Genomic DNA, 18485 nt, shown 5'->3' with positions numbered 1-18485 from the left:
ATGGCGTGAACCCGGGAGGCGAGCTTGCAGTGAGCTGAGAGCCGGCCACTGCACTCCAGCCTGGGCGGCAGAGCAAGACTCCGTCTCAAAAAAAAAAAAAAAAAAAAATTAAAGCCAGAATGAATGAACTTGTCCGAATGAACTTGTCAGTTTAATGTGACGTCTTCGAGGGAAAGGACCATGTCTTTGTCATCCCAGAGACCACAATACCCGACAGTCGGCTTGGCGCTCAGTGTTTCCCTAAGCATTAAAACAGGAACAACGTTCACTCTGATGGTAGTTTCTTTTGCTGTGCAGAAGCTCTTTAGTTTAATTAGATCCCATTTGTCAATTTTGGCTTTTGCTGCCGTTGCTTTTGGTGTTTTAGACATGAAGTCCTTGCCCATGCCTATGTCCTGAATGGTATTACCTAGGTTTTCTTCTAGGGTTTTTATGGTATTAGGTCTAACATTTAAGTCTCTAATCCATCTTGAATTAACCTTCGTATGTTTATTGCGGCACTATTCACAATAGCAAAGACTTGGAATCAACCCAAATGTCCATCTGTGACAGACTGGATTAAGAAAATGTGGCACATATACACCATGGAATACTATGCAGCCATAAAAAAGGATGAGTTTGCGTCCTTTGTAGGGACATGGATGCAGCTGGAAACCATCATTCTTAGCAAACTATCACAAGAAGAGAAAACCAAACACCGCATGTTCTCACTCATAGGTGGGAACTGAACAATGAGATCACTTGGACTCGGGAAGGGGAACATCACACACCGGGGCCTATCATGTGGAGGGGGGAAGGGGGAGGGATTGCATTGGGAATTATACCTGATATAAATGATGAATTGATGGGTGCTGACGAGTTGATGGGTGCAGCACACCAACATGGCACAAGTATACATATGTAACAAACCTGCACGTTATGCACATGTACCCTAGAACTTAACGTATAATAAAAAAAAAATTAAAAAAAAAAAAAAACAGGAACAACGGACAAATGAATGCATGTGGAAACCAGAAAAGAATGCATAAAAGAGTGAAGAAAAGAGGGGGCCAGGCATAGCGGCTTAACCTGTAATCCTAGTACTTTGGGAGACCGAGGCAGGAGGATCACTTGAGTCCAGGAGTTCAAGGTTGCAGTGAGCCGTGATCGCAGCTCAGGCGACAAGTGAGACCCGGTCTCCCCATCCCTTCCCCCCTTCCCCCCAAAAAGGCAGGAGCCCCAGAGGGCCAGGAGTGCCAGGTGCGGCCGCCCAGGGGCAGTGTGGAGGGTGCGTGGGCCACTTTGCCTCAGCGACCACCACCCGGGTCCCTCTGTAAGGCGCTTCTCAGGCAGACACCCCGAGCCAAAGCGGGCCGCACCGCAGCGCTGGGCACTTGGGTGGAGAGCGTGGGGGCCGCAGGCCCGCGCCGAGACAGGTGTAGCCGTCCCATGCTCGGCGTCCTGCCGCTCCCGGACGGCACCATGCCTCCAGGCATGGAGGTGCTGGACGTGCCAGTGTGGAACCGCTTCTCCGGCCTGTCCTGGGGGCTGCACCACAGGTCAGTGTCCCCGGGCGCCTCTTGGCGCGCTCCACGCCTCCCTGGGGGCCCCACCGCCGCCCCCTTTCGGGACTACTTACTTCCTCGGTTCTTCTCGCGCGCGCCTCGGCTCCATCCCCTATAGCCCCCACCCCGCCTCCGCGTCGCCGACCCCCTTCTCCGGGAGCGCGAGGAGGATGGTCCGCTGACTAGTGGAATAAGTCCCCCGGACCTCAAGTGGGGAAGCTCCGGTCCCTGGTGGGAGGCGGTGGGGCGGGGCGGGGCGGGGCAGTCCCTTGGGGGCGGGGCGGGAGCGCCTCGCCACGCGCCGCATCCTGCAGCCAGAGCACGGAGCAGCCTTTCAGCCGCCGGAGCAGGGCCAGCCGCACCCAGCGACCGCCGCGCCTGCCCTAGGGCCGGGGTCTGCGCGCACCGCGCGGCCGGCAGGAAGGGTAAGAGAAGGGGACCCCGCTTAGCAGGGCTCCAACTTCAGCGGACGCGTTTCGGCGAGGGCGAACTGAGTCTGCAGTGAACAATTTTTCCTGTTCCGAGTCCCGAGAGCCTGGCAAAGTTTTGAAGGAGGAGGCATGGCCCGTCAGCCTTATCGTTTTCCCCAGGCAAGGATTCCAGAGAGAGGATCAGGTGTTTTCAGGTTAACCGTCAGGTGAGGAGTCTGGGCTGCATCTTTCAGGATGCTAGACTAGAGAAATCTTCCGAGGTCGATGGCTTTACTTCCGTAGACTAGAGCTTGCCTACTGCCTTGGGAATGCTTATATTAACTGCTTGCAGTTAGTTAAATAAGGCTGGGCTGTGCCTTCCAGAACAAACAGGCCTTTCCCTCAGGTGGGAGGGTTGTAGTGTGGCTAACCCCAGTTCTCTGCCTTTATGAAAAGGCGCACAGTTCAGCCGCTTGGCGCTGCCAGCGGGTCCCTCCTCCGTGGTCACAGCTCCAGCCACCCCAGCACAGTTGAACCAAGGGTGTGAATACAGACAGGCCTTGGCTCCCCCGTTCCCTGCTCTCCAAACAGATATATATGTATGTATCTGAAATATATATGTATGTGTGAGTGTGTGTGTGTCTCTGGTTGTACAGTACTTGTGGGAAACAAAATTGTGTGTCATTGTAAATTGAGAATGGAAGAAAAGGTTAGTAAGAGAGAGGTGGGAGAGGTTTCTTATGGGTGTCAGGATGTAGACTCTGATATTTTATGTAGAAGGAACCAACTACGTAGTTCTCCCCAGAAGTGGGATGTGGGTTTCACACTCAGGAGGTGCTCATCACCTCTGTGATGTGCTAAGCAAAATCGCACAAGTTTTGGGGAATTTGATAGCTTTCCCCTATTGAGTCAAAGTTTCTTGAGACTTTAGCCTGTCTTCCTCTTCATACCTTAAGAAGAGTCAAACTCCCTTTGCTGTGAACTTTCCACGGGCACACCCTTCTCCTTTAGAAAGCCCTTCATAGGTCAGTTTCTGTGGCCAGAACTCTGAAAACGACACATTTTCCATACAGAGGCCATCATAATAGCAATTTTATTTAACCTCCTGTAATAAAAAATGAGTGAATCCTATTAAAGTGTTCGAGGTAGCCACATTCTTTTCTGTGAAGGAGGAACATATCAAAAGTGTTTTTTTTTTTAAAAAATAGAGTAATAAATGTAAAATATTTTAATGAAGCAAGTGAGAAGAACTGAGAGGCGTAGTTTGAGCAGAGGGGCGCAAAATACAGAACTGAAAGTCAAGAATGATCATATTCACAAGCTGATCTCTTTGGCTAGATCTCTGTCAGTGAAGTGAAACCTAGAACAAGACAATTTTAAAACCGGTGGAAAAAGAGATGGCTTCTTGTGACTATAGCTTTCAAAGTAAAAATAGTGGCCAAAGAAAACTCTTCTGGCTGTAAAATTAAAAGTGGACTTTCCCGAAGCTGGACTGTTTTCTTTAAGGCCTAGAGTCTAAGTTCCATATGTCAGTTCTGAAGAATTAAATCACTCTTTAGTGAGCTCTTGTGTCACATGTTAAGGGGTTCATAGAAAAAAGTGCAGGCACACCTTGTTTTACTGTACTTTGCTTTATTGCACTTTGCAGATACTGCTTTTTTTTGTTTTGTTTTGTTTTGTTTTTACAAATTGAAGGTTTGTGGTAACACTTTGTCCAGCAAGTCTGTTGGTGCCATTTTTCCAACAGTGGTGCTCATTTTGTGTCTCTGTGTCACATTTTGGCAATTCAATATTTCAAACTTTTTCATCATTATTATTATACCTGTTATGGTGATCTGTGACCAGTGATCTTTGATGTTACTACTGCAATTGTTTTGGGGTACCATGAACTGTGCCCATGTAAGACAGGGAACTCAATTAATAAATGTTGTATGTGTTCTGACTACTCCACTAACCAGCCTTTCTTCTATCTCTTTTCCTCTCCCCAACCCTCTCTGTTCCCTGAGACACCACAATATTGAAATTAGCCCAATTAATAACCCTACAGTGGTCTCTAAGTGTTTGAGTGCAAGGGACAATCACAGGTCTCTCACTTTAAAGGTAGAAATGATTAAGCTTAGTAAGGAAGGTATGTTGAAAGCTGAGACAGACCAAAAGTTAGGCATTTTGTGCCATTTGGCCAAGTTTTGAATGCATATGAGATATTCTTGAAGGAAATTATAAGTGCCACTCCAGTGAAAACACAAATGATTAGGAAGCAAAACAGCTTTATTGCTGTTATGGAGAAAGTTTTTGTGGTCTGGATAGAAGATCAAACCAGCCCCAACATTTGCTAAAGCTAAAGTATAATCTAGAGCAAGGCCCAAACTCTCTTCAATTCTGTGAAGGCTGAGAGAGGTGATGAAGCTGCAGAAAAAAAGTTTCAAGCTAGCAGAAGTTGGTTCATAAGCTTTAAGAAAGGAAGCCATCTCTATAACACATAAGTGCAAGGTGAAGCAGAAAGTGCTGATATAGAAGCTGCAGCAAGTTAGTTGGAAGATCTAACTAAGATCATTGATGAAGGAGGCTACTCTAAACAGCAGATTTTCAATGTAGACAAAACAGCCTTCTATTGGAAGGAGATGCCATCTAGGACTTTCCTAGGTAGAGAGGACAAGTCAGTGTCTGATTTCAAAGGTGCAAAGGACAGGATGGCTCTCTAGTTAGGAACTAGTACAGCCGATGACTTTTAAGTTGAAGCCAGTGCTCATTTACCATTCCAAAAATCCTAGGGCACTTAAGAATTATGTTAATCTACTCTGCCTCTGCTTTGTAAATGGAACAACAAAGCCTAGATGACAGTACATTTGTTTACAGCATATTTACTGAATATTTTAAGCTCATGGTTGAGACCTACTGCTTGGAAAAAAAGATTTCTTTCAAAATATTACTGCTCATTGATAATATCTCTGGTCACTGAAAAGTTCTAATGGAGATGTACAAGGAGATGAATGTTGTTTTCATATATGTTAACACAACATCCATTCTGCAGCCCATGGATCAAGGAGTAATTTCAATTTTCAAGACTTATTATTTAAGAACTACATTTTGTAAGGTTATAGGTTGCCATAGAAAATTATTCCTCTGATGAATCTGGACAAAGTAAACCATTCTGGAAAGGATTCATCATTCTGGATGCCATTAAGAACATTCATGATTCATGGGAAGAGGTCAAAATATTAACATTAACAGGAAGTTTGGAAGAAGTTGATTTTAACCCTCATGGATGACTTTGAAGGGGTCCAGACTTCAGTAGAGGAAGTATTAGGTCAGTGCAAAAGTAATTGTGGGTTTTGCCATTACTTTTAATGGCAAAAAAACCACAATTACTTTTACACCGATCTGCTAACCACAGATATGGTGGAAATACCCAGAGAACTTGAAGAGAGGCCTGAAGATGTGACTGAATTACTGTAATCTCATGATCAAACTAGAATGGATGAGGAGTTGTTTGTTATGGCTGAGCAAAGAAAGTGGTTTCTTGAGATGGAATCTGCTCCTAGTGAAGATGCTATGAACATTGTTGAAATGACAACACATAATTTAGCATATTCCGTAAACATAGTTGATAAAACAGCAGGGAGGTTTGAGAGGACTGACTCCAATTTTGAAAGAAGTTCTATTGTGAGTAAAATGCAATCAAACAGCATTGCATGCAACAGAGAAATGTTTTGTGACAGGAAGAGTTAATTGATATATCAGACTTCATTGTTGTCTTCTCTTTTTTTTTTTTTTTTTTTTTTTTGGTTGAGACAGAGTCTTGCTCTGTCGCCCAGGCTGGAGTGCAGTGGCCCGATCTCAGCTCACTGCAAGCTCCGCCTCCCGGGTTTACGCCATTATCCTGCCTCAGCCTCCCAAGTAGCTGGGACTACAGGCGCCCGCCACCTCGCCCGGCTAGTTTTTTTTTTTTTTTTTTTTTTTTAGTAGAGACGGGGTTTCACTGTGTTAGCCAGGATGGTCTCGATCTCCTGACCTCGTGATCCGCCCGTCTCGGCCTCCCAAAGTGCTGGGATTACAGGCTTAAGCCACCGCGCCCGGCCGTTGTCTTCTCTTAAGAAATTGCCCTAAACACCCCAGCCTTCAGCAACCACCACCCTAATCAGTCAGCAGCCATCAACAAGGAGGCAAGACCCTCCACTAGCAAAAAGAGTACAGCTTGCTGAAGGTTCAGATGATTGTTAGCATTTTTTAGTAATGAAGTACTTTTAAATTAAGGTGTGTTTTTAGACATAATGCTGTTACAGACTTAATAGACTATGGTATAGTGTAAACATAACTTTTATATGCACTGGGAAACAAAAAAAAATTGTGTGACTTGCTTTACTGCAGTATTTGCTTTATTGTGGTGATCTGGAACCAAACTTTCAATATCTCTGAGGTATGCCTGTAATTTTATTTCCAGACTTCATTTTATCAAACTGCAATGTTCTGTTCAGTATTAAATGTTTAAAGTCATGTTTTTGGTTTGTTGATTTGTTTGCTTTGGCAATCATCTGAATTTTTTTTTCTTCCCACTCTTCTCAGCCTGCCTATAGCTGAGCTTTCTACTCTGTTTTGAGCTTGGTCCTCAGCCCCTTTTTTCCTGGTATGAGAGACTGTGTCCAGGGAATGTTGTCCATATTCCTTTTCCCTTAGCTGGGTGGGCTGTTTCCTTTCTTCTCTTTTGAAGGTTGTGTTTTGTTTTCGCCCCTTGAATACATCTCTGTAGTTTCAGCCTAAAACATCTGCCAGGCAATAATTGATAACTCATGAGGCAGAAGATTCTTGAAAATAGTCTGTGGTGAAATTCTAGAAGACCCACAATTTAAATGGTGGCTTTAAAAAAAATATCATACTATGGCCGGGCCCGGTGGCTCACGCCTGTAATCCCAGCACTTTGGGAGACCGAGGCAGGCAGATCACGAGGTCAGGAGATCGAGACCATCCTGGCTAACACGGTGAAACCCTGTCTCTACTGAAAATACAAAAAAAAAAAAAATTAGCTGGGCGTGGTGGCACTCGCCTGTTGTCCCAGCTGCTTGGGAGGCTGAGGTAGGAGAATCACTTGAACCTGGGAGGCGGAGCTTGCTGTGAGTGGAGATCACGCCAGTGCACTCCAGCCTGGGCAAGAGAGCAAGACTCTGTCTCCAAAACAAACAAACAAACAAACAAACAAAACATACTACTTATGCCAACTACAGGGATTTGCTAGAGATAGATAGAATGTAGGGATTCACCAACATGACACTGAGGTGGGCTTGTCCAAAATTAAGGTAACCTCAATGCTTTGAGGAAAAAATGATTATTTCTTTATAACTTCTTCTTTTCCTTAGGGAGAGTCATCAGCATGACTCTATTAAGTTGGGCTCTTACTGAAAATATGGAGAAAGAAAAATGTTAGGAAATGTCATAATTCCAGTCATCTTCCTCAGTTTTAACTGCATGTGGAATCCTTTATTGCTAAGAAATGGAGTTTCCCTTTCTTTATCTGTTCCTCAGAGAACTGTTTCTTCAAGTTTCCAAAGGAGTGTGGCTTGTTTAGAAAAAGCGCATTAAAAATATGCAGCCCTAGTTCTGCTTTCCTGGTGTTCAGAGGCAGCAAAGTGGGGATCAGAGGTGATTTTTAGGAATTTGGTGGCATGGTTGTCTGTAGGGAAACTCCTGAAAGGTTAGCATGTTCATCTTTCATGAGTGGTTCTAATGGAAAATGAAAAGCCCCTACGGCCTTCCTTCAGGGTGCTTCTTAGCGTTAGAATGACCATGTCATTTATGTTCTGAGAACTGTTGAGAAGGGAACCAAAGTTTTCTTCCTTGCCTTTTTTCCTCTCAACTTCATTTAATTGACACCGACCTACCCTGCTCAGCTACCTCAGAACCTCAGTTGGCTAGACATTTTTCTTTCTTCCTCTCTTGTGAGACTAGCAGATCACGAGAAAATTTGTTCATCATAGGAATTGGAGTGAAAAAATGACGTGCGAGTTATTAGGAATGGTCTAAAATATTTCATCTGTTGGACTGCCCCCGATATCATCCTGGTGCCAACACAGTCATTACTGTAGAAACACTGAATTTTAGTCTCCGTATCTACCACTCCTTCCATCCTCTACCCCAAACCAATCACACACAAACTAAGCAGGGAAATACCTGACTACCTGATACATATCAGACTCTTTCTTTTTGAAATAGCACGTTTTAACTCATAATAATGATTCAAGAATTCACACGTTAATCACCAAAAATGAACAAAAAAGGAAAACTTAATGAAGAAATTAAAATTACCTATAATACTATTTCACAGAGATATAAAAATATGGAGGCTTTTTTGGCTGGTTCATGTGCTTCTAGACTTTAAAATGTCTATATATACATATGAATGCTGGCTTTTTTTTCCAGCCTGGGTCTTGTTCTGTCACCCAGGCTGGGATGCAGTGGCACAATGACAGCTTACTGCAGCCTCAAACTTCAAGTCTCAAGTGATCCTCCTGCCTCAAGTAGCTGGGACTACAGGTGCCTGCCACCACTCCTGGCTAGCTTATTGTTATTAATTATTATTATTATTTCTAGAGATGGAGGTCTCCCTATGTTGCCCAGGCTGGTCTCAAACTCCTGGGCCCAAGGGATCCTCCTGCCTCAGCTTCCCAAAGCTCTGGGATTACAGGCCGAAGCCACCATGCCCAGCTTATGCTGACGTTTTTTGAAAAATGAGATCTCAATATATCTATTCTGTAACTTTAAGAAAATTGCAATATGTCATAGACATCTTCAAGTCAGTGCAAAGTTACAAATAGGGCTGCAATTAACATTTTTGTAACTAACTCATTATTTTAAAGTTTGCATTATAAATCCATAGAAGTTTGTATTTTTTTTTTTTTTTTTTTTTTTTTTTTTTTTTTGAGATGGAGTCTCGTTCCGTTGCCCAAGCTGAAGTGCAGTGGCATGATCTCGGTTCACTGCAACCTCTGCCTCGCAGGTTCACATGATTCTCCTGCCTCAGCCTCCCAAGTAGCTGGGATTACAGGCGTATACCACCACGTCTGGCTAATTTTTTTTTTATTTTTAGTAGAGACGAGGTTTCACTATGTTGTCCAGACTGGTCTCAAACTCCTGACCTTGTGATCTGCCTGCATTGGCCTCCCAATGTGCTGGGATTACAGGCGTGAGCCACCGTGCCCAGCCCAGAAGTTTGATTCTTAAGTCACTTTTATAGATACTGCCCAAGTGCCAATCAAAATTTACATTTCTTTTAATAGTTTTAAAATCATTCTTCATAAATAAAAATTAAGATAAGTTTTTACCAACCTGATTGTTAGTAAGTTTTTATTGTTAAATGTTCACTGGCTTGTTCAGATCCATTGCCTGTTATATTGGATTGTCTTTTTCTTATTAATAGTCTGGAGCTCTTTACAGGTCATAATAGATAGTTAACTTTTCCTGTGTAAATACATTGCACATTTTTCTCCAAATCTCTTTGTCTTTTAACTTTTTGAAGTCTTCCATTTTTATGTTAAGATCTGTCAGTCATTTTTACATGTTCTAAATTTTTTTGTACTTAAAAAGGCATGTTAAATTGTTTTAAAAATCCTATATCTTATACTACTATCAATTTTATTTTTAAAATGTGTCTAAATTTTATTTTTGCATTCAGTTTGAGAGAGTACTCTAACTTTCTCTTTCCCAAATGGATAGCAAATTATTATAATAACAACTCATTGAATAATTTATTCTTTGGAAAGACTAGGAATAATGAGTAAAACAAAGTAGGGTTTCTATCATCAGCAAACCAGGCAACTAAATTACCTACAACTTGCTAATGTATCTTGACTAAGCAAGACTTACTTTTAAATATATTTTAATTCACTTTTTAATATTAATATTTTAGACTTTCTATTATTTTTATGTTAATTAATATTGCTGTTATTATTTGATCACAAAAGATATTAACCAAGGAAAAGTTCATGTAGTCAAGGTTGATGTCTCATTATTGATTCATTACTTTTTTCCAACAGATTTTCATTGAACACCTATTACGTGTTAGATACTATGCTGTATGCTGGGCTATATGGTAATAAGCAAGACCCACGCTTCATGAAGTCCGTTGTAGGGGAAACCAATAAAGATTGTGATTGCAATTATGAAGGAAATAAAGTGATGATAGAGGCAGTGGGGAAGGCCACATTAATAGAGTGGCCAGAGAGCCCTCTCTACCGAGGTGTCATTTGTGCTGAGAGATGAAGGGTGACAGGAAGAAACCAGATGCACAAAGAACTGGGGGAACAGCAGTAGGGTGGATGAAATGGTGAGTGAAATGTGCAGAGTGGGGACTGTCCACAGCCAGGAAAGAAGCCATTGTGTAGTGAGGAAGGGGAAGAGGGTATGGGAGGAGTGGGCAGGAGTCTTTTAGCAGTGGTAGGAGGTTTGGATTTTACTCTGAGCGAGGGGGAAAGCCCCTAAAGAAAGCCCCTAAAGCAAAGAAGTGATGTCTGACTTATGCTTTTAAAATTACCCCTCTGGCTACCATGTGGAGAATTGGGAGGCTATTGCAGTTGGGTAAGAGATGACAGTGCTTGGACCAGGGAGGCTGCAGTGCATAGAGAGAGATGGAGACCACTCCTTGATGTGTTTTGAAGGAAGACTTGATAAATTGAATGTGAGAATTGAATACAAAGGAACTCAAAGCATACTTTAGAGCAGTGGTTCCCATACTTTGCTACATGTTAGAATCACCTGAGTAACTTTAAAAATCCTGATGCCCAGTTCACTCCTCCTGCTAATTAAATCAGAATGTCTTGGGGCTGAGAGGCAAGCACTGAAATCTTTTAAAAATCCTCAGGTGGGCTGGACACTGTGGCTCACACCTGTAATCCCAGCACTTTGGGAGGCTGAGGTGGGGGGATCGCTTGAGTCCAAGAGTTCAAGACCAGCCTGGGCAACATAGCAAAACCTGTCTCCATTTTAAAAAGCAAAAATTAAAATTAAAAAAAATCCTCAGATGATTCTGCTGTGCACCCAAGATGGAGAATGGACTAAGGATTGCAGCTGGGCCACTGAATACACTAAGGATTCCAACTGAAGCATTTTTTTAAATGCTAATAGCAATGCATTTATTTTTAAAAAATTATTTCAGTAGTTTTTGGGGAACAGGTGGCATTTGGTTACATGAATAAGTTCTTTAGTGGTGATTTCTGAGATTTTTGTGCACCCATCACCCAAGCAGTGTACACTGCACCTAATGTGTTTTCTTTTATCTTTTGCCCCATTCCAACCCTTTCCCCTGAGTCGCCAAAGTCCATAGTATGATTCTTATGTCTTTGCATCCTCATAGCTCAGCTCATACCTGTAAGTGAGAATATATGATGTTTGGTTTTCCATTCCTGAGTTACTTCACTTAGAATAATGGTCTTCAGATCCATCCAGGTTGCTGTGAATGCCATTATTTTGTTCCTTTTTATAGCTGATAGCATTCAATGATGTGTGTGTATATACACACACACACACACACACACACATATACATATCACCTTTTCTTTATCCACTCATTTATTGATGGGCATCTGGGCTGGTTTTATATTTTTGCAGTTACAAATTGTGCTGCTATAAACATGCATGTACAAGTATCTTTTTCTTATAATGACTTATTTTCCTCTGGGTAGATACTCAGTAGTGGGATTGCTGGATCAAATAGTAGTTCTACTTTTAGTCCTTTGAGGAATCTCTACACTGTTTTCCATAGTGGTTGTAAGAGTTTACATTCCCACCAGCAGTTTAAAAGTGTTGCCTTTTCACCCCATCCCCGCCAACATCTATTTTTTGATTTTTTGATTATGGCTATTCTTGCAGGAGTGAGGTGGTATCACATTGTGGTTTTGATCTGCATTTCCCTCATCATTAGTGATGTTGAGCAGTTTTTCATATGTTTGTTTGCCATTTGTATATCTTCTTTTGAGAATTGTCTATTCATGTCTTTAGCCCACGTTTTGATGGGATTTTTTTTTTCTTGCTGATTTGAGTTCCTTGTAGATTCTGGATATTAGTCCTTTGTCAGATGTATAGATTGTGAAGATTTTCTCTCACTCATTGGGTTATCTGTTTATTCTGCTGATTGTTTCTTTTGCTGTGCAGAAGCTTTTTTTTTTTTTGAGATGGAGTTTTGATCTTGTTACCCAGGCTGGAGTGCAATGGTGCTATCTTGGCTCTCTGCAACCTCCGCCTCCTGGGTTCAAGTGATTCTCCTGCCTCAGCCTCCTGAGTAGCTGGGATCATAGGCATGCACCACCAACATGCCCGGCTAATTTTGTATGTTTAGTAGAGACGGGGTTTCTGCATGTTGGTCAGGCTGTTCTCGAACTCCCGACCTCAGGTGATCGGCCCACCTCGGTCTTCCAAAGTGATGGGATTATAGGTGTGAACCGCCATGCCTGGCCCAGTTTTATTCTTCTACATGTGGCCTGCCAATCATTCCAGCACCATTTGTTGAATAGGGTATCCTTTTCCCACTTTATGGTTTTGTTTGCTTTGTTGAACATTAGTTGGCTGTAAGTATTTGGCTTTATTTCTGGGTTCTCTATTCTGTTCCATTGGTTTATATGCCTATTTTTATATCAGTACCATGCTGTTTTGGTGACTGTGGCCTTAGAGTATAGTTTGAAGTCAGGTAATGTGATGCCTCCAGATTTGTTCTTTTTGCTTAGTCTTGCTTTGGCTATGCAGGCTCTTTTTTTGGTTCCATATGAATTTTAGGATTTTTTTCCTAGTTCTGTGAAGAATGATGGTGGTATTTCAATGGGAATTGCATTGGATTTGCAGATTGCTTTTGGCAGTATGGTCATTTTCATAATATTGATTCTACCCATCCATGAGCATGGAATGTGTTTCCATTTGTTTGTGTCATATATGATTTCTTTTAGCAGTGTTTTGTAGTTTTCCTTGTAGAGGTCTTTCACCTCCTTGGTTAAGTATATTCCTAATTTTAAATTTTGTGGGTTTTTTTTTGTTTGTTTGTTTTTTGTTTTTTTGCAGCTGTTGTGAAAGGGATTGAGTTCTTTATTTGATTCTCAGCTTGGTCAGCAGCTGAAGCATTTGAATGAATGTGTACAGATCGCTGCTTTGAGCAGATGGGTGGAGGAGCAGTTGGAGGGTGGGTTTGAGAGACCAATTAGACCTGTGGGTAGAGTTTCATAAAAAAGGTTGGATAAGGAAGTCTGCTGAAGAGAGAGATTTGCTGGAGATGCAAATATGGAAACCCATATCATGTAGAGAGTATTTAAAGTCATAGGATTGGACAAGCTGTTTTAGAACAGAGGATAGAGACTAGAAGAATCCATACTGTGCCTCAAGGCACTCTGACATCAAGGGGAGGGGCGTGTCCTGGAAACTGACAGAAGAGGTTGTCCCAAGGAGGTAGTGGTCAGCTGTATCAAATGCTGCAGAGCCAATAAGCCTGAAAAGTGTTTGTTAGAATCTATAGCAAGAGATGGTTTACCCTGAGCATTTTAATGAAGTAATAGAAATGGGAACCCAGTGTTTGTTCTAGAGAATCTGTACCACAAAGTCAGCTTGAGGAGGTAAGTGCTGGGTTCATTCCGTCAGCTGGCTTTACTTTTTTTTCTCATTTTGATAATATGACCATATAGAAGTTTATTGAATGTATGGACTAGGATGGCTATTTGACAAAATGTCACACATTTTAAATTTTATTTCAATTTTTCTTTTTGAGACAGGGTCTTGCTCTGTTGCAGACTGGAGTACACTGGTGTGATCATGGCTCACTGCAGCCTTGACCTCCCTGGGCTCAAGCAATCCTCCCACCTTAGCCTCCCAAGTAGCTGGGACTACAGGCACAAGCCAGCATGCCCAGCGAACTTTTTGTATTTTTAGTACAGATGGGTTTTGCCATGTTGCACAGGCTGTTCTCGAACTCCTGAGCTCAAGTGATCCACTGCTGCCGTCTCCCAAAGTGCTGGGATTACAGGCATGAACCACCACACTTGGCCATATTGAGTTATTTTATCCTTTGGTATTAATATATTGCTTGCTTTCAACAAAACAGGAAGAAGAGAGGAATGGATACTGGGCAGGCAACTAGTAGTGTCTGTCAGGAAGTCTAACAATTTACTTTTCAGGCTTCTTTTCCCAGGAAGGGATTGGATATTCTCCACAAAATGAGAGAGTAAGGAAAGAAGCAGACATGGGATCCAAGAGATGGGGGTTCAAATTTAGGAAGGTGGTGAAGGAGTTCCTAAACTTATGGCCTTAAAAAGTGATTAGAAAGCAACCAGGTAGATTTGAGCAAAAGGATGAGGGCTGTAGGCATTGGTGTGTCTCCATGGAAGAAAGAAATTGACAGGGTACCTGGCTTGTGTGTATTTAAGGGTGGTGTCAGATTCAGCCAGAGGTTGGTGATAAAGTTATAATTGGTGTACAGAAAACTAAACAAATGGGGAAAAGGCCAATTAACTCCAGGAAAATAGTTCGAGTGAGGAAGAATATAACATTACAGTATGTTAATAGCTCAACTCTGAAGAGTTTTTACATAGTCGCTTCATAAAATCAGACGTTAATTTATCCAAAATTTGCATTAAAACTTGGTTGGGAATATGAGTAGGGAGGTGAAATGTATGTTGGGGAGAAGATATAAGAGCTAAATCCATATTTTCCAAGGGAGGATTCAAATTGATAATATCTAAAATGAAAAAATAGTGGCATAAGTATTATTTAGAAATTTTAAAGTAGGGCCAGGCACAGTGGCTCACGCCTGTAATCCCAGCACTTTGGGAGGCCGACGCGGGTGGATCACGAGTTCAGGAGATTCAGACCAGCCTGGCCAACATGGTGAAACCCCGTCTCTACTAAAAATACAAAAATTAGCTGAGCGTGGAGGTGCGCCTGTAATCCCAGCTACTCAGGAGGCTGAGGCAGGAGAATCACTTGAACCCGGGAGGCAGAGGTTGCAGTGAGCCGAGATTGCGCCATTGCACTCCAGCCTGGGTGACAGAGTGAGACTCCGTCTCAAAAAAAAAAAAAAAAGGAATTTAAAAGTAAATGACTTTTAAAAAGACAGATAAAAGCAGTTGCACCTAAGGAACAGAAATCAGAGGTGTGGTTTATTAATAATTCATTTAAAATTACGTACAGGCCAGGGGCAGTGTCTCACACCTGTAATCCCAGCACTTTGGGAGGCCGGGGGAAGGATCATCTGCGTCCAGGAGTTTGAGACCAGCCTGGGCAACGTGGCAAGACCCCATCTCTACAAAAAATTAAAAAATAAGCTGAGCATGGCAGTACACACCTATGGTCCTAGCTACTCTGGAAACTGAGACAGAAGGATTGCTTAAGCTCAGGAAGTTAAGGCTGCGATGAGCCATGATTGCATCACTGCACTCCAGCCTGGGTGACAAAGTGAGATCCTATCTCAAAAAAAGAAAAAGAAAAAAAAAAAAAGAAAAGAAAAGAAAAATACAGTTGTATCATTATTAAATTTTGGGGAAATAAAGGTGGTGGGGAGTTAGGTGAGGCCAGATCATGCGGAGCCACGCAGATTTGGGTTGCTGGTGTGGGGACCGAGGAGGCTGGTTTTACCACTCACTGTGATGAGGATAAAAATGAAGGATAGATTTGGGAAGTGATTTGCCCTGCGTACCCTGCCCCATCCCCTGAGACTGGTAAGATATACTTGTGAATTAAGAAAAAAAAAAATTCTGTCCGGGCTCAGTGGCTCACGCCTGTAATCCCAACACTTTGAGAGGCCAGGGTGGGTGGATCACCTGAAGTCAGGAGTTCGAGACCAGCCTGGCCAACATAGTGAAACCCTGTCACTACTAAAAATAAAAAATAGTAATAAAAAAATTAGCTGTGCATGGTAGCAGGCGCCTGTAGTCCCAGCTACTCTGTAGGCTGTGGCAGGATAATTGCTTGAACCCGCGAGGTGGAGGTTGCAGTGAGTCAAGATTGCACCACTGCACTCCAGCCTAAGTGACAGAAAGAGACTCCATCTCAAAAAGAAAAAAAAATTGTATACTGCTACACCAATATATGATACCTAAACAGATCTGATAAGAAACATGATGCCTATTAGGATTATTTTCTGTATTTTCTGTTTGTTTGTTGGGGCCAGGGGAACAAACATCAATTTCTTTAAAGCTAACCAGTTTATAATAGCAGCTGGGACAACAAAGAACAACCACAGCTAAGGTGTGGTTGGAGCTCTGAAACAATAAGGAAGTAGTTCCCTATATTTTTTATAACTTGTTTCCAACAGTTAAAAGAACATCTACCCTGTCTAAATATATATTCATTTACATAGCATATGCCAAACCGTATGTATATTATGAAACAGATAAAATTAACATTTTAAGGGATGGGATAGATGAGGATATTAAAAATGAATTGCCAGGCTGGACACGGTGGCTCATTGCCTGTAATCCTAGTGCTTTGGGAGGCCAAGGGCTGGAGGCTTGCTTGAGGCCAGGAGTTCAAGACCAACCTGGCCAACATAGTGAGACCCCATCTCTATTTTTTTATTTTAAAAAATTAAAATAGAAAAAAAAAATGTATTGCCAACTGCAGCAACTTTACGTTATGACTTCATGGTGTCGTTAGCAAATATCTTATGGTACTATATATTTAAAGCCATGCACCTCATTTAGCAATAGTAGATTTAACCAATATTTTAAATAGTTTTCTTGATAAATCTGCTTCCCCCAACCCCAGCTTCTTTTCAGATCAGATATGCTTTTCATCTTTTTTTTTTAACTCATGGCTTACAACATTTAGAGTGTTAGCTCTCCTATTTTTTTAATATTAATTTAGGCTTACATTAGTTTTACAATAGACCTAATTTTTTGCAAGAATTTTTATCTTTTATTTTTAATTTTGTGTGTACATTGTAGGTGTAATATTTATGGGATACATCAGATGTTTTGATACAGGCATGCAATGCATTATAATCACATCATGGAGAATGGGGTATTCATTCCCTCAAGCATTTATCCTTTGTATTACAGACAGTCCAATGATACTCTTTAATTATTTTAAAATATACAATTATTATTGACTAGAGTCACCTTGGTGTGCTATCAAATACTAGGTCTTATTCATTCTTCCTTTTTCTTTGTACCTATTGACCCATCCCTACTGCCCCTTTAACCCCGATCTCTCTGCCACACTATTCTTCCCAGCCTCTGGTAACCATCCTTCTATTCTCTCTGTCCATGAATTTAATTGTTTTGATTTTTAGATCCCACAAATAAGTGAGAACATACAATATTTGTCTTTCTGTGCCTGACTTATTTCACTTAACATAATGATCGCCAGTTCCATCCATGTTGTTGCAAATGACAGGATCTCATTTTTTATGGCTGAATAATGCTCCATTGTGTGTTTGTACCACATTTTCTTTATCCATTCATCTGCTGATGGACATATAGATTGCTTCCAAATCTTAGCTATTGTGATCTGGTCTGCAACAAACATGAGAGTGCAGATATCTCTTTTGATATTACTGATTTCCTTTCTTTTGGGCATATACCCAGCAGTGGGATTGCTAGATCATATGGTAGCTCTATTTTTAGTCTTTTGAGGAACCTCCAAACTGTTCTCCATAGTGATTGTACTGATTTACAGCCCCACCAACAGTATACAAGAGTTCCCCTTTCTCAACATCCTCACCAGCATTTGTTATTGCCTGTCTTTTGGATACAAGCCATTTTAACTGGGGTGAGATGATATCTCATTGTAGTTTTGATTTGCATTTCTCTAATGATCAGTGATGTTGAGCACCTTTTCATATCCCTTTTTGCGATTTATATGTCTTCTTTTGAGACATACAAAGTCTATTCAAGTCTTTTGCCCATTTTTTGATCAGATTATTAGGTTATTTTTTATAGAATTGTTTGAACTCCTTATATGTTGTGGCTATTAATCCCCAGTTTGCAAATATTTTCTCCCTTTCTATGGGTTGTCTTTTCACTTTGTTGATTGTTTCCTTTGCTGTGCAGAAGCTTTTAAACTTGATTTGATCCCATTTATTCATGTTTGCTTTGGTTGCCTGTGCTTGTGGGATATTGCTCAATAAATTTTTGTCCTGGAGATTTTCCCCAGTGTTTTCTTGTAGTAGTTTCATAGTTTGAGATCTTAAAGTCTTTAATCCATTTTGATTTGATTTTTGTATATGGTGATAGACAGGGGCTTAGTTTCATTCTTTTGCATGTGGATATCCAGTTTCCCCAATACTATTTATTGAAGAGACTTTCTTTTCCCCAGTTTATGTTCTTGTCACCTTTGTTGAAAATGAGTTCACTGTAGGTGTGTGGATTTGTTTCTGGGTTCTCTATTCTGTTTCATTGGTCTGTGTATCTGTTTTTGTGTTTTGTATCTGTGTAATACCATGCTGTTTTGGTTAGTATAGCTATGTGGTATAATTTGAAGTCAGATAATGTGATTCCTCCAGTTGTGTTCTTTTTGCTGAGGATAACTTTGACTATTCTGGGTTCTTTGTGGTTCCATATCAATTTCAGGA

The 18485-nt window shown here is 41.4% G+C and overlaps 1 protein-coding gene across 4 annotated transcripts in view; it reads left to right on the top strand.

Moving 5' to 3' along the window:
* Positions 1-1832: 1832 nt before the first annotated feature.
* Positions 1833-18485, top strand: part of MCOLN2 (mucolipin 2) — a 73882-nt gene continuing 57229 nt past the window's right edge. For 2 of the 4 annotated variants that reach the window (XM_033225454.1, XM_033225450.1), the window contains exon 1: positions 1861-2181. In XM_033225454.1, coding sequence (XP_033081345.1) covers positions 2105-2181 — 77 coding nt within the window. In that variant the 5' untranslated portion in view covers positions 1861-2104. Of the gene's footprint in view, positions 2182-2431; positions 2554-18485 lie in introns of those variants that run through there. The other 2 variants (XM_033225451.1, XM_033225453.1) reach the window with 2 other exon arrangements.

This window comes from Trachypithecus francoisi, unplaced genomic scaffold, assembly GCF_009764315.1.
Source record: "Trachypithecus francoisi isolate TF-2019V2 unplaced genomic scaffold, Tfra_2.0 Lachesis_group12, whole genome shotgun sequence".
NCBI classification, from domain to species: Eukaryota; Metazoa; Chordata; class Mammalia; order Primates; family Cercopithecidae; genus Trachypithecus; species Trachypithecus francoisi.
The sequence above is the reverse complement of the archived record's forward strand: the minus strand, read 5'-3'. Positions and strand labels throughout refer to the sequence as shown.